General features: G+C 49.3%; 1 protein-coding gene across 1 annotated transcript in view; it reads right to left on the bottom strand.

Moving 5' to 3' along the window:
• Positions 1 to 367: 367 nt before the first annotated feature.
• The window catches only part of LOC126513515 (WD repeat-containing protein on Y chromosome-like), a 121,328-nt gene continuing 105,212 nt past the window's right edge, over positions 368 to 16,483 (bottom strand). The window contains exons 23-30 of the mRNA XM_050161960.1: positions 14,814 to 14,909; positions 13,047 to 13,105; positions 12,720 to 12,861; positions 11,778 to 11,817; positions 10,748 to 10,836; positions 9,273 to 9,466; positions 6,258 to 6,355; positions 368 to 1,433 (exon numbers count right to left, since the gene is read on the bottom strand). Of these exons, the coding sequence (XP_050017917.1) occupies positions 1,214 to 1,433; positions 6,258 to 6,355; positions 9,273 to 9,466; positions 10,748 to 10,836; positions 11,778 to 11,817; positions 12,720 to 12,861; positions 13,047 to 13,105; positions 14,814 to 14,909 (938 nt within the window). The 3' untranslated portion in view covers positions 368 to 1,213. The remainder of the gene's footprint in view (positions 1,434 to 6,257; positions 6,356 to 9,272; positions 9,467 to 10,747; positions 10,837 to 11,777; positions 11,818 to 12,719; positions 12,862 to 13,046; positions 13,106 to 14,813; positions 14,910 to 16,483) is intronic.

Raw genomic sequence — 16,483 nt, 5'->3', positions numbered from 1 at the left:
GGAAAACCTTTACCTCTTTATCACCCCCCCCAACTCAGGATCCCCTCTCCCAGCTGCCATCTCCTGTTCTGCCCCCCACCCCCACCCCTTGTTCACAGCGATGTGTACCTCTATGCCACCAGGCTGCGTGCTCTTCTGCATTTGTGACATACACATGAACTATGAACCGCTTGGGAGGAGAATGCAGTTCCGCACTGGCCGTGCTCCGTGTGTCTCGGGGAAATCTGCCTGCCTTCTAGAAAGCATTGTATCTGTGTTAGGTTTCTGGGCCTGTTGCTGGTACACAGTAGCCATAAGCTGCCTTCAAACACACGTTTATTCTCCCACAACTCTGGAGACCAGAAGTATGAGACCAAGGTGTGGTCAGAACACACTCCCAAGGTATCTCTTGAGTATCCTGTCTGCCTCTTCCAGCCTCTGGGGGCCACCCTACCTCCCATCTCCTCCTCTCCCACCTCTTTCCCATGTATCTCTTTTTGTCTTTTCTAAGGACCCCAGAAATATCCACAGTGACCTATCCTCTCAGGACCAGGAGCATAATTTAGTCTGCAGAACTCTCACTGGTAGCCCAGGAGTGGTCAGGGTTGAAGAGGACAGAATAGCCCCCAGTGCCTTTGATCTGCCACCTGTACTGGGCCGAGGGACCCGTCCCCCCTCCCCAGCTCCTAGGAGCCACACTAGCCTGAGTATTGGGGTGGAGAAAAAGCCAAGCCCCTCCTGATAGAGCTCTTCTCTTATAGCAATGGACTTCGGGAAGCCTCCATTTCCTCCTTGGTAAGGCGGCTGCTAACAGTGTCTATTCCCGGGAACTGTTAGGAATGGATGGGAGACCACACATATCTGTCCGAAAGCAGGCCTCCCTGCAAAAAGCACACTAGCAAACTACCATCTGTTTCCCAGCAACTCCCTGCTCTGCCCCATCCTCGGCCTCCTCAGAGGTGGTCAGTGGGGGAGCTGTTTGGGGGCCACTGGCTGTGACCACCTGCTTTGTCTTTTCTCCACACAGTGAAACATTGACTTCCCAGAAAAACACTGTGATGACTTATTCTCTGAGATTTCAGCTCTGATTGCTTCGGGAGGAGCCCACCTGGGCTGAGATCATTTCTTCATTTTGTCCTTCATTGCTCCCACAGGACAGAGCCTAATCTCAGTTAGACCTTTTCCATTACACAGGAAAGAACTGGCCAAGCAAGGAAGGCAGGGTCCTTAGCACTCAGTCAAGAATCTGCCCCAGGCTGAGGGTCCCTTCCTTTCCTGCAGCTCTGCTTCTCTCTCCTGGCCGCTTGAACATGTCGGAGCCAATGAGGGACAGATCTGGCTTCTCCCCGAGGGCAGACACACAGGGGACCTCATGGCACTGGAGGGCCTGGTAAATGCTGGGCCATTTGAGCTCGGGCACCTTCCAGCGAGGCTTTCTTTGTGCTGGTCGCAGTCTGGGGGAAGAGGACAAGTGTGAGGATTCTTTGGGTGTCTGGAGACTGGCAGCTACAAGAGCCCCCAGCTGAGCATGCCAGCATCCCTTCCCCTTGGCGGTTGGTCACCAGATCTTTGCTTCTGGTCATTTCTAGTACCATGGAAGGCCAACTGCTCCCACCTGTTAGGATTCTTCTCTGGTTCCAGCCGCTCTCCCACCCACCCCGACACCATTTCAGTCACACTGAACTCAAGTGCAGGACTTGTCCCTTGGCTTTTCCTTTAGGGCTTTGCGCCTTTATATTCTTACCGCTTCTCTTTTTAATTTCTTGAAAAATATTTTTGTTTTATGCATATGGGTTTTTTGCCTGCATGTGTATCTGTGCACCATGTATGTGCTGTGCCTGTGGAGGCCAGGAGAGGGCGTCATATCCCTGGAACTGGAGTCACAGATAGCTGTGAGCTGCTGTGTGGGTGCTGGGAACCGAACCTGGGTCCTCTGGAAGAGCAGCAAGGGCTTTTAACCACAGTCATCTTTCCAGTCCCCTGGTCCTTTATTTTTAATTGTGGTATAAAACACATTGTATAAGTTGGCCACCTGAACCAAATACACATTTAGTACATGCACACTGCTGTACGGTGGGCTACCATCAGCATCCATTTCCAGAACTTTGTTTTTCTTTTACTTTTCTGAGACAGGGTCCCTATACAGCCCAGGGGGCCTTTTAAACTCCCTATAGCTGAGTGTGACCTTGAACTCCTGATTTTCCTGCACCCACCTCCCAAGTGCCAGGACTGTATCTACGTTCCACCATATTTAGTTCCCAAACTCTTCCACCTTACAAAACGGAACACACACACATGAAACAACATCCCGCATCCTCTGGCCTGAACAGCAGCTGTTCTGCTCTGACTCTAACGAGTCTGATTGTTCTGCGTGCCCCGTGCCTAGGAATCAAGCAGTGTCCGTGATGTTGTGGCCGGCTGTTTCATTCAGCACAGTATCCTTAGGTTCATCCACGTGGTAACGCCTCTTCTCCTGTTAAGCCCCTTTCAAGTGGCCACATCCTAGTGTTCACGCTAATATCTCTTGGGCATCAGCATGAATTCTCTCTCTCCCAGCATCCCAGGTACCAGTGTTCCCACAGTGCTTCACGCTCCTCCCATCGTGCAAGAACCAAACGACAAAGCCATGGAGGCTGGAGACCTGTCTTTCCCTCTTGAGGACAGACTCCTCTCTGCTTGTGGATGTGTCCCCTGTGCTGGAGTACAGTACAGTGTAGGCACAGAGCGGTGCCCAACAAATATGGTGAAGCCAATGTCTGACAGGCTTTCCTCAAAGGCGCTCAGGGATGACTTAATAAAAACAAACCTGAATGTTCAGGGAAATGAGGGGTACGGAACTCTGCTTCCTGCAACATGGTTTGTGTCTGAGCTCTGCTGCCATCTTGGTCCCTTGTTCTCTGGCCTGCCCTATAGTCTCTGTCCAAAGCGAGTCTATTCCTCCCTGCACTCCGTGCTCACACGTCCTCTTGGGCCATCTGGTCCTGGTACCATCCCTTTGAAAAGGATTCCCAGGCATTGTCTCGTGCCTCGCCTCACACTGCTGAGCCCGGGAAGCACCCTCCCCCAGACATCTTCCCACCATTCTGTTTCAGCTTTAAAGGGACCCCAGGCAGAGGTTGCCTGAGTACCACTGCTTGGACTGTGGTCTGTAGGCTATGGATGCTTGATTCGTAATCCTCTGCCACTTACCCAAGGCATCCCCATGTTTAGAGCAGGTGCGGTCTCTGTCTTGCCTTTTAAGGCTTGGTCTCAGAGGAGAGCTATAGGGGAGCTGAAGAGCAGCGAGGAGGCCCTACCCGTGCCTGGCCAGCTACCAGTGATTTAACTTCAGCTAAAAAGCATGGCCTCCCCAAGCCTCAGTTTCCTCTTCTGTGGAGATCACCAATTGGGTGTCCTCCGGGGAGGGCTATCCTGAGGGCTGAACAAAGTCCTTGTTGTGGAATATTCCTTTACACTGTGTGAAGATGTCACTGTGAGTGGTTTGATAAAAAGCTAAGTGGCCAATGGCTAGGCAGGATTTTCAGGGCAGAGAGAATGCTGGTAAGAAGAAGGGCGGAGACGCCAGGAGTTGAGATCCAGACTCAAAGGAAGCTCGGCAGGTCGGCGACGCCAGGAACGTAGAGCAAACAGCATGGAGGTCACAAAGTAAAGGAAACCGAGCCGTGTGAAAGAGCGTAGATGAAAAGATACGGGTTAATTTAAGTTAGAACAGCTAGTTAAACCAAGCCTAAGTGATTGCCCAAGCTCTCATTTAATAAGTCTCTGTGTTGTTTCTTGAGAGCTGGCGACCCAAAGAAAAATCCATCTATAAGTCCTATTGAATTTAACGTCTGAGATGGCCTCGGGTGGGCAGTCCTCCACACGTGGGCTTCATTAAGTCAGTCGTGAGAGGAGCACCTTGTCCTATGAGCTATAGATGAAGTCCTCCCACCCCACCCCGAAACTGTGATCTCTTCAGCTTTTTGTGTATAGCCAAGCTACCCCCTGGAAAACTTGATTTGACTTCCAGGGAATCTGCTGTGTAGAGTATCACTGCAGTAGACGCTTGCTCAAAGGAAGTGGTGGTCTGAGAAACTTCATCAGGACCCACCCTTCCAACGCTCCCAGCCCTGTGAACGCTCCCATGTGCTAGACAGCAACAGTAGCCTTCTGCCTGAATGGGGAGAGCCGTGTGCTTCGCACCCAGAGTGAGCTGTGTCTGTCTCTAAACCTGTCTATGCCTCTTGGAACCTGGTTATGATTATGAATGTATCTGAACAGAGTGAAAATTGTATGAATGGGAAATAATGGGAAAAGCAAAGACGTTTTTGTGGAAGCTGTGGGAGGGGCTTTGAGGTGAGTAGCTGGAAGATGACGGAATCGAGGACAAACAGCTGTCAGAGCCTGGGGAAATTCTAGACATTGGGAAGAACACTGCAGCTCCATGCTTTGCAAACAACTCCACGTTCCAGCTTTGCTTTTGTAAAAGCAGAAATCGAAACTCATTCGTAATGCAGTGGGCATCCAAAGACTGGTGAATCAACGTACAGTCTTCACGTTGCAAGCTGAAGTAAAAGTTCGACAGAATGTGTGTTTCATTTCTAATGTTTCCTGCCTTAAAAGGCATACATTTTGAAATGTGCCCAACAGCCACCAGTGTTGATGGGGTAGCCCCACCCAACAAACTCAGCGCCCCCTTTTTCCTCTACCACTTCCTCTCACTTCACATTCTGTTCTTTTCACCTTGCCATAAGCAAACACGAAGAAGCGAATTTAGAGCGAACTCTGCTTTGCCATTCTGTGCTGCTACTGTTTGAACCCAAGAGTCATAACACCTACCGTTGTGGCCTTTGGCTGCACTTGCTCTTGATGACATTGGGAACCTTTGCCCACCTCATCTCCCTACACCAGCGTCTCTGAGGAGAGAGGCAGCTGGAGGCAAAGAGGGCCTGGAGATGTGTATAAAGATCGTCCTGCAGCTGCTGGCTCCCTGCTAACCCCATCAGTCAAGGGTGGAGAGGCTCACGGTGTCAGCGGACAGGGAAGGAACCTCCATTTCCAGTCTCCAGCCCCAACGCACCATCACGTCTGCTGTCTTGGTATCCCCCATACTTTCTTGGGACATCACCAAGTATATAAACAGGAAGTTGAAATGACTTACAGTCACATTATCTACAGCCCAGGCCTTTGTGGTTTTCCCATGGGCTAGCTATTTGATCCAGTCAAACTTTGAATTCGTGGCTTCCAGACACATTCTGGCATGCTACACATGGTGGGTGGATCTTCCATGTGACAGTCCCTTTAATGCTGACAGCATCCAAAGCATTTTTACATTTTTAGCATCTGGGACAGAACTTAGAAGTTGTCTACCAAAAACCCTTTCTCATCCTTCGTGCCTTCCTTAGTCATTCATGGCCTCTGTTGTGACTAGCCTTGGCTGTGTGACTAGGCTGCTCCTTAAGATGTAAGCAGAAACTCCTAGAATATTCCATAAGGAATGATCCAGCTGGAAAGTGGATGCCCTGCCCCCCCCCCACTCTTATGCCTCTGTTTGCACTTTTGCTGTATAGGTGGAAGGCAAGGGGTTCCTGTAGCTGTCTTCTCTGTTGCCAAACTGTAGAGATGGAAACAGGCCTCCTAGGGAAGGAACTTGAACTCTTGACGACTGTCACACATGGTGAGGATGGGGCCATCACTCACCCAGGTTCTAAACCTGGATTCTACAGTGAGAGGACACTGAAGGGGCTGTTTCCCTGGGTCTGGGTCTGCTGGTGACTGGGACCTCGAGAAGAACGCCTCAGGGAGCTGGGGAGGAATGTCATTCACTCTGCTTCTCTCGAACCTGCCATAGTCCAGCACATGGGGACCTGGAGTGCATACAGGGCTTTGAGGTGCCCTGAGATTTGCAACTTTGGGGGTTCTGGGACCTTCCTTTTCACCCCATGTCCTCGGGGAGCCATAAGGCCATATAGGGCATCTGTGTGAAAGAGGGTAAGGCTACAATGCTCCTTGTGCTGCTGAGGCCAGCAACACCAGCTACAGAGCTGGCGGCAAAGATGGATGATGTGTGGGCCTTGGCCATGTGTGGCAGTCAGATAAGATAGGGATGGGGGCATTAAATCACACTGATAAGACACACAATGGGTGACCCTTCGGTAGTGATCTCACAGACTGCGGGAGCTTAGGGACAAGGACCACATGCAGGGAACAGAGAGGGCTAGCAGGCCTCAGCCAGGAATGGCTGCCGCTCTATTCTTCCCAGGGTGGCTTCCTGGATCCGCCTGATTTTCCAGACTGACCTGCCGTGGCAAAACGCAGACCAGGGGCTTTTATCTTCTTTCGCCTCTGCTTCACCAGTGGGACCTCCTGGGGAGGGAAGGTTCTGGGTCTTTGCAGTCTGGAGGAAGAGGACAGGGGATGTGAGATGTGAGAACAGGAACCATCCATGACCTCTCTAGTAACTGGGACTAAGAGCCACCTGTGCGGCGCATGGCTTTCCTGTGTTACAACAAGACTCGGGCTGGCTGAACTGTCCAGACGATAAGAGAACTTCCCGTGGAGCGTTAGTGCCCTGTCCCGGCACCAGTTAGCAGGCAGCATTTTCCCATGAGCTCTTCTCAGCATCTAAGCCAGTTCACTTTGACTGTGCTTGCCTGCTGTCTCTTAGCATCTTGGAAGAGGCACTACCCACCTTTACAGTCCAATGAACACATTAGGTTTTTCTTTAACAGAGATTTAGACAAGCACACAATTTTTTCTAAAGATTTATTTATTATGTATATAGTATTCTGTCTGCATGTCTGCTGCAGGCCAGAAGAGGGCACCAGATCTCATTACAGATGGTTGTGAACCACCATGTGGTTACCAGGAATTGAACTCGGGACCTCTGTAAGAGCAGTCAGTGCTCTTCCTCTGAGCCATCTCTCCGGCCCCCAAGCACACAATTTTTAAGGCTGGAAAGAAACTTCTAGATCATCTAAACCCACCCTTCATTTTATAGCTCAGTAGAAGGGACTGCTGGAGATCACATGACTAACGAATCAGTTTGATATTCGAACTCAGGGATCCCTCTCTCAGGAACAGCAATAAAACCCCTTACTCTGCAATTTTACCCTTTTGATTTCTGGTCCAAATATACCGTACAAATGCTCAGGGGTTTGTTTTCTGCTTTTTATCTAAGAAGTAACTTTGCGGTTTTGAATGATAAGTTTTGTGAATTTGAATACTTGGTTCTTGTCTTAGTTATAGTTTCTATTGCTGCAATGAGACACCATGACCAAAAAGCAGTTGAGGAGGAAAGGGTTTATTTGGCTCACACTTCCATATCGCTGTTCATTATTAAAGGAAGTCAGGATAGAAACTCAAGCAGGGCAGGAACCTGGAGGCAAGAGCTGACACAGAGGCTTTGGAGGGGTGCTGCTTACTGGCTTGCTCCTCATGGCTTGCTCAGCCTGTTTTCATACAGATCCCAGGACCATCAGCCCAAGGATGGCACCACCCAGAATGGGCTGGGCCCAATCAATCACTAACTGAGAAAATAGCCTTGAGCTGCCCCCTTGCAGAAGGAAGTGTGTCATTGGAGGTGGCATCTGAGTTTGAAGACTGGCACCATTTCTATTGTGCTCTCTTGGCTTGGGAAGCCTTGTGCCATTTCTAATGCTTTTTTTTGGGGGTGTGGGGGGGGAGCTCACATTGTACACCAGACCAGGCTGGCCTCGAACTCACAGAGATCTGTCTGCCTCTGCCTCCCAAGTGTTGCAATTAAAGGTATGCACCACCACACTCGGCTTCACCGCTCACTCTTGGTGCAGTGTTTAGGATGTGAGCACTCAGTTCTGCTCTAGTTGTCACGTCATTGGCTGCCGTGTCTCCCTGGCATGATGAACTCTTATCCCTCTGGAACCAGCAGCCAAAGAAAACCTTCGGCAAGTTGCCATGGCCATGCGTTTTTATCACAGCAGTGGAAAAGTAACTAATATGAACTTTTGACAGGTTTTCCAAGTACCTGCTGCAGTCCAACTGATCGGAATATTTTCTTAGACAAGATCAAGATCCCCCAGGAAGACTTTGCTTGCCCTGGAGAGCAAGCACACTGCAGATTATTCTGTCACACTGAGCACTGAGCATCCTTCCGCTTCTGCCTCCTTCCTCCTCCATCCCTCTTCCTGCTGCCCCCTCTCTCCTTGCCTTCTCTGTGTCTTCTTCCCTCCTCTCCTCCAGGACCTCACCCTCATGCCCATCCTCCACCACCGCCCTTGAACCTGAAGTTTGTCTACTCTTTAGGTCTGCCTCTGAGCACAAGAACTGGCTGGGGCTTTGTCTCTTTTCTGTCTTTCTCTCTCTTTTTTTCTCTTTCTCCTTTCTCTCTTCCCACCTCTTCTGAGCTTTTGTTTTCTAAATTGTGGGCCTATCAGCATTAATTAAGACATTAGCATTCTCTGTATTGAACACCAGCTGAAATGACTGTTTCTAAATCAGCCAACAATGCCAGCAGCATTCTAAGTCTCCCCAGACCTCCACGGTGTGGATAGCCTTGAGAAGGAGATTGGAGCAGCGCTCCAGGTGAGGCGGAGGCTGCTCCAGTGTGCTGGCCTGGATCCTTTGTTTCTATTTTGAACACCTCTGGGCCTCTAAGCTGGAGTCAGTGGCCGGGTTCTACTGGGGGATCTGTATTCTGTGAGGCTGCCGAAGAAAAACCGAGTTCGTGATTCTGCCGGCAGAGCAGGTGTCCTGCTTTGAGCTGTGACAGAGCTGGCCAGCAATCGCTCATGAAATGACCTTCTTTTCAGTTTCTGAAAGGGCAGGCATTTCTTGGCAAGCCATGTATTTCATGGGAGCTCTAAATCAAGGCTGCATCAGCCAGGGCCCTCTCCGACCCTCTTGCTCTGAAGGTAACTCTCATTGGCTGGTGACTCACATGAAGATGGTCAGCGCTTCCTCTCAGTTATTAGGAGCCCCTGCTTTTGAACACATCTCAGCATAAAGTATGGGCTGTGCGTGCAGGGTCTGCCCTTCTCAGATGTGGCCCTTGGGTTGAGCATGCTGCTGTGTCTCCCATGTTCCAAGGCCTGGGAAAGCTGCCTTTCTATAGGCAAAAAGAGGAAAGTGCTGGGAGAACCTCTCCTTCATCCCACGGGGGTAGGAGTCCTCCTGGTCCGTATCAGTGCCATGGCCCAGGATGGAGGGGCACGCCCTCCTTCCCCTGTTGCCTTGGTTCACCAGATCATGCTTAGATTCTCTTAGCTTATGTGTGCACCCCGCTGACCAGCCGAGAACCCACGAAGAGAACACAGGTAGCTGGTTCAGGCACTAACCTCAGACAGGACCTTCTCCTCCATCACAATGTCCCGCTCCTGCTGTCCTCCCAAGCACCCAGCGGGAATATCTGTTTCCAGTACTGGGTGGGTGGGCATGCTTTGAGGGTCTGTCAAAATCTCAAAGGGCACTCTTGGGTGACTCCAGGAGGCAGGGGTGAAAACATCCCAGGGGCGACTCTGCCCAAAGGTCCCTGGAGAAATAAGGATAAAAGTAAACACCAAGCAAATGACAATGGGTAATCTGTCTCCTAACCAGAGCGGAGCTTACTGCTCATGTGGGTAGATTGCCTCCAGACTGGCAAGGCCACCTCAGTCCTGCTAAGCTATGCCCTGGCAGTTTCATAGGAAACAAACATAGGACAACTAAGCCTCCAAAGAGAATCCGAGAAAGCCTCCTGCCATGCAGGTGTGCTGTCTACTTGATAATGTACTAAGAACTTGAAAGATAAATTCAATCAGTCACAAACCTATTTACATAAACATAAGCTATGGGCCGAGACACCATACTCAGATAGACCACAGTCTCTCTAAGCGGCGGACTAGGCTATTCTTGGTACCATGGTCAATGTATGCCAGGCATTTGCCCACCATATAGGCTAATGTCCCTGCATAGATATGATTCTTATGAAAAAACATTTTCATCCCAAAGTGACAACATTCAGCTCACTGACTTCGATGAGTTCAAAGGTCTTTGATTTTTATTTTTCTAATTTTGGAGACAGGAAGTTAATGTTACAGTATAGACCAAATCACATCACCCCAAAACGTGTATATTGAAGCCCTAGCCCCCAAAGTGACTACATGTGGAAACAGGGACCCTGGAGAGGTAATTAACTTTAAATAAAATCATAAGACCTAATAGCATTAGTGGTCTTGTGGAAGCACAATTAATAAAAGCTCAGAGACTCATACTGGGGTTCAACCTGAAGACCCGCCCAAAGAACAAAGCAGCCAGTCACTGGCTCTTACGTCGACTGCAGTCTGAAAATGGCAATCCTGCCTCCAGGAATCTCAGAATGAGACTATATCTGAGAGCTGCCTCTTTCCCATTTTATAATCCCCTCTGGGGCCGAGATTAAAGTATGTACCACCACTTTCTGATTTCTAAGGCAAGCTAGTGTCTACTGGGACTAAAGGTGTGTGCTATTGCTGCCTGGTTTATAAGGCTGACCAGTGTGGCTGTTTTGCTTTTCTGATCCTCAGGCAAGTTTTACTTCTTAAAATACGAGTTAAATGCCACTACACTTGTTGTCAGAAACAATAGGGAGCTGTCTCCATCATGTGTGGATCAAGAGACCAGTGCTCTGATACCCAAGATTCCTCACTAGAACCTGGCCATGTGCAGACAACCATCCTGGACTTCAAAAGTCCAGAGCTGCCCTGTCTAGGATACTCTGTTTATGGTGGCCTCAACAGAAGATCTCTGACTCCGTGGCTCCTTTGGCTCCAAGCGAGCAGATGCGGATCCTTACCTATGTATGCACCATCTTTGCTCCACAGGCGCACAGTGCGGTCAAGGGAAGAAGACAGTAAGATGCTATCATCCTCTATCAGCTCCAGACTAGCAAGATAAAGGGGGAGAAGAGGGTTCGTCAAGGCTGCTCTGCAAGAGAGCGAGGGACATTGGGTCCAATGGAATAGAAGTCAGAAGTCAGATTAATCTTTTATAATTATTTCTTTTATCTCATGTGTTTTGGTATTTGGCTTGCATGTATGTCTGTGTGACGGTGTAGGATCTCCTGGAACTGCAGTTATAGACAGTTGTGAGCTGTCATGTGGGTGCTGGGAATTGAACCCGCTCCTCTGAAAGAGCAACCAGTGCTTGTAACCACTGAGCCATCTCCCCAGCCCCGCCAGATTAATTTTTTTTAACTTTATTTGCCTTTATTTCATGCGCATGTATAATGATGTCAGATTCTCTTGAACTGGAGCTACAGACAGCTGCGAGCTGCCATGTGGGTGCTGGGAATTGAACCCGGGTCCTCTGGAGGAGCAATCAGTGCTCTTAACCACTGAGCCATCTCACCAGCCCCGCCAGATTAATTTTTAAATGCTATTCTTTCCCCCACCTCCTCCCACACCACGCGCCCTCCAAAATCCCTCCCCCCCCAGTCCACTTCCAAGACATAAAGTGGGATCCGTATGGAAAATCACCTTGCAGGTGTTCAGGTGGGCGGGAGAACAAGTGGTCAAAAAGAATGATCTAGCAAGTTTGGCCTCTCTCTCGGCACGAACTCCAAACCCACTAAGCTCATAAACTTGCAGTAGACTACCAGTTCAATAGAGGGAGAACCGCCCATGAACAAGAAAAACAATGACTTGGAACCTCTTCCTTCGGCTCCATGTGGACCACATTCAACTCACTTCTTTGGGAGCAGAATGAAAATGCAGTTTCCTCCTTCGACAAGCTCATGGGGATTTTGAGAGGACTGCCTTGATCAAAACTTAAACTATTTCCCTTCCTATGGAGATTACTAAGCCCTTCAAAGGGATGGTACTCACGATGTCACCATGCTGACGTGAGCCCTCCAGGATGTCACCGCTAAGTGAAAACAAAGAAGACATCTGAGTAGGACCCTGCTGGAAGGAGTCCAGCGCAGATGTGTGCCCAGAAGGAAGTGGCACCGATGGGCTGTTAGTAATCTTTCCGCGTTAGTGCAGACCAAGTGCCTACTATGTGCAAGCCCTCCACCCCCCATCAGCTCTGAAAGTGTATGAATGGGACCGGTGTAACACACTAACGCCATGTTTTTCCTTGGTGATTTTTATATCGTGCGTGTATGTACATGGTGAGCTTGCATGTTTGCAAGAATGTGGGTACAAATGTGTGTGTGGTATGTGCATACACATGTACAGATGTGAAGACCCCAGGTTGATGTTGGGTATCTTGCTTTATTGCTCTTCATTTAACTGAGGCAGGGTCTGATCTAGCTAGCTGGCTTGCCCCGGGGGTCCTCGGTCTCTGATTCCTGAGTGCTGGGACGGCAGGTGGGCCATTATACCCACCATCCTCTTAGGAGAGAGGGGATGTGTGGGTGTGCGCACCTGGCTTTTAAATACAAACTGTGGTCCTCGTATAAGCATTCGGTGTCTCTGATAAGTAAAGTGTTGTTGTGCAATCTTGCAAGTAAGGCTCTGTGCATGTTTGTCATTTCCTTCACTAGAAGCAGAGGTGCCATTTGCAGCACTAGACACGGGTGGTCAACACGCCCCGCAGTCACCATCTAGCAATCACCCTCTGTTCAATGCTATCTGACGCCCCCTTCCCTGCATCCTTGCTGGCATCAAATGTTCTCAAGAAACTCTCTTTCTGCGAGTCTGCTTTCCAAGGGCTTTAAGAGTAATCCCTCCCCAACAGGGACAACTTAATTTCCCCATAAGACCATCACATGAAAACCAAAGCAATCTTATCTGAGGCTTAACATGAAGAAATTCACTGCCTACTCTTGGGAGCCTGCAGCTCTGGTCCCCGGAGGCCGTACTCCTGGATGTCATAGACATGCACAAAGCCCTGCTGGTCGGCCAGGTAGGTGAGGGTGTCTCCTGACGTCACCACGATGCTGCTCACCTGGGCTTTCCCTTTGGACTGAGACACATTGAAGGCAAAGATAATAAGAGGGGAGAAATGTCAGGAGGATATCACAGCGAAGCATTAGAACCCAGCCGACAATCCCGACCGATTTATAGGCTAGCGTCAGGGAACGACAAACAGCAGCAGCAACAACAACAAACCCATAGCCCGGAAGTTACCCAGTTGTTCCCCCAACTTACCGGAGTGAAGTTTGCAATGAGGCCAGCACCACTAAAGAGCTTCCAGAAAGTGACAGAACCTGAGTAGGAAGGAAGCTGTAAGGGGCGGGCTGCCCAGCCAGCCGAGGGTTCTGAGCGGGTACTGGGCAGACCCGGTTGCCTTGGAATATCTGTTTAGCCAGGCAAAGATGCTGCATTTGTTAACCACGTAAAGTTGTGCTGTGTTTTCTTTCGTTACTTAAGTAAAGTTAACCTGGGCTCAGAGAGGTGCCATTAGCAACTGGCTGGCAGGCAGTCGCAGGGAGGAGCTTAGCATGGGTTTTTTTAGGTTGGGGCGGTGTGGAAGGAGCGGTTCCAGGATGCCAGCAAAGGGAGGAGGGGTAGCCAGTTGCTATTTTAACCCTCTGAGCTCACAGGTTTTCACCCTAGCCTTTGAATTTGAGTTTTATTAGAATGATAGCGATTTGGTTAGTTTGAATCTGAGTTTCATTAGAACGATAGAGATTTGGTTAGTTTGAATCTGAGTTTTATTAGAACCATAGCGATTTGGTTAGAACTACCTTTTGAGCCATCATCTGGGGGAACAGAGCTCCCGCAGGCTACATACTTACAGCCTTAGCACAACAAGCCACTAGCAGTTTAAAGGGGGGGGGCAAACATCTCTTCCTTCTTTGGTTTATGAGGGATTTAGATTTTGGTGATTCGGTGTTGTCTCCTCCACTAATCAGGGTGGCCTCCTTGGCAGAGGAGGGTTCCATCTTTGGCTGGTAAGGATAGGACAGTATTTGCCTGGCTGGGAATTAGTGTGTGGGAGTGTGTTCACTATTTTAATTAGTTACTTGTCAGAACGGACCTGGTCTAGTGGCCACAGTTCGTGCCTGTGGTTTATGTGTGGGTTTAGGTAGCCAGGCTCTGTGAAGTGGGGCCCCATGCAGACCATCTCCTCTTCTCTTAGGAGAGAGGGGGCTGCACTCCCATAGGTAAAGCAGAAAGGATGAAGATGACTCAGGAAGGAGTCAGAGACAGCTGCCCCGCCCCCAGCACCCTCTCTCCTCTCTGCAACAGCACCTGATGCCAAAAAGAGCTGCAGTGTGGGCTGGGACCAAGAGGCAGAGGTGGTCTCTCGCTGGTGACAAACAACCAAGCACCCGGGTACCAAATATGGACAGCCTAGCCTTCCCCTGCTACCAGGACTGCATGGTCACTGCCTTTAACTTGTAATTTTACTAAAAGACCTAGAGCGTTTAGGGGCTGGATTTGGGCCCACTTTTATGACAGTTGAAGCTTGGAGGGCCTGTCCCTGGGTTAATGTCACTAGCTAGTGATGGCCCCTCCTGAGTCCTCGCTTTCTTCCCCATAGACGGTGCCAGCTTCACCTCTGACCCCAACACCCAGCCAGCTCTTGACCCTTTGGCCTTTCTCTTTGGTTCCCCTGTGAGGTCACCTGTGGCTGCCTATTCCGGCTTCCTTCGCACTGTTGAGTTTTCTCACACTGTCCTTGGGATGCCTGAGGTCAGTTACCCTCGCAGGTGGCCAGGGACCCAGCAGGCAGTAAGAACAACAGGGTGTGGAGACTTGATTTGAAGGAAGATGGGCTGGGGCCTGGTTACACGGCTGCCCTCCTGTAGCGTCGACTGAGGTTGATGCGGGCTGAGGTGTTAGCCTGGGATTTGTTGGTAAAGCCAGCAATGAGATAGCAGAGGAAGCCCGAGGTGGACAGTGGCACTCAGGGGCCTAACTCACTCATCCTGGACCAGGATGGCCTTCTCTCAGAAATGAGAGGCTTACCTCCGGGCCCATTGCTGATGAGGGAAGCAGCTGTTGAGTCCAGCTTCCTTGCCCGAGTCTTTAGGAAGGCCAGTCGAGATACACTTCTGTCTGGGCCTGGAAACGAAAGTTTCTTTTTCTTTGGCTTGTTTCACAATCTCGCTGCCTTAACATTCCCCCCTCCCATTGTAGCTCCCCCCATCGAGTATGTGAGTGTGCATGTGCACGCACACACGTGTGTGCGTATGTGTTTCTCTCTTCCCTTCGCCATTCCCCTTCCCCTCTCTCTGTCTCTTTCTCTCTGCCTTTTGCTCACTCGCTCACCCTCACTGACACATACATTCAGCTCTCTTGCACATAGCTGCCCCGGAAGCGTTTGGAAAGCAAACAGAGAAAGGTGGCCCTCTTGACTAAGAACCAGTCAGGAACAGAAGAAGGATAATGGCTCTGTCAGTCTGTGGGCACTCCAACCCTTCCTCCCCCAACCCCAGGACTTTTAGAGAAAGAACAGGAAAGTATCATGAGATACAAGAACAGGTTGAGAGCCTGGTATTGGCATAAGAACAGACAGGAGGACCAATGGAACCGAATAGAAGACCCGGATATCAATCCATACATCTTCGAAACCTGATCTTTGATAAAGAAGCAAAAAATATCACATGGAAAAAAGAAAGCATATTTAACAAGGGGTGCTGGCATAATTGGATATCACCATGTAGAAGAATGAAAATAGACCCTTATCTATCACCATGCACAAAACTCAAGTTTAAAAGGTTCAAAGACCTCAACATAAAGCCAGCCACATTGAACCTTATAGAAGAGAAAGTGGAAAGTACACTTGAACTCATTGTCACAGGGAACCACTTCCTAAATATAACCCCAGCAGCACAGACACTGAGAAAAACAATTAATAAATGGGACCTCCTAGGACTGAAAAGCTTCTGTAAAGCAAAGGACATGGTCAATAAGACAAAACTACAGCCTACAGAATGGGAAAAGATCTTCACTAACCCCACATCAGACAGAGGTCTGATCTCCAAAATATACAAAGAGCTCAAGAAATTGGACACCAAAAGATCACATAATCCAATAAAAATATGGAGTATAGACCTAAACAGAGAACTCTGAACAAAAAATCTAAAATGGCTGAAAGACACTTAAGGAAATGTTCAACATCCTTAGTAATCAGAAAAATGCAAATCAAAACAACTCTGATATTCCATCTTACACCTGTAAGAATGGCCAAGATCAAAAACACTGATGACAACTTATGCTTGAGAGGTTGTGGGGAAAAGGGAACACTTCTGCATTGCTGGTGGGAATGCAAGCTGGTACAACTCCTTTGGATGTCAGTGTGGCGATTTCTCAGAAAATGAGGAAACAACCTTCAAGACCCAGTAATACCACTTTTGGGTATATATCCAAAGGATGCTCAATCATGCCACAAAAACTTATGTTCAACTATGTTCATAGCAGCTTTGTTTGTCATAGCCAGAACCTGGAAACAACCTAAATGCCCCTTGACTAAAGAATGAATGAGGAGCTGGGCGATGGTGGCGCATGCCTTTAATCCCAGCACTCGGGAGGCAGAGGCAGGCGGATCTCTGTGAGTTTGAGACCAGCCTGGTCTACAGAGCTAATTCCAGGACAGGCTCCAAAGCCACAGAGAAACCCTGTCTCAAAAAACCAAA

Source organism: Alexandromys fortis, unplaced genomic scaffold (assembly GCF_014885135.2).
Source record: "Alexandromys fortis isolate MF-2015 unplaced genomic scaffold, M_Fortis_MF-2015_v1.1 scaffold_118, whole genome shotgun sequence".
NCBI classification, from domain to species: Eukaryota; Metazoa; Chordata; class Mammalia; order Rodentia; family Cricetidae; genus Alexandromys; species Alexandromys fortis.
This window is presented reverse-complemented; position numbering and strand designations above follow the sequence as displayed.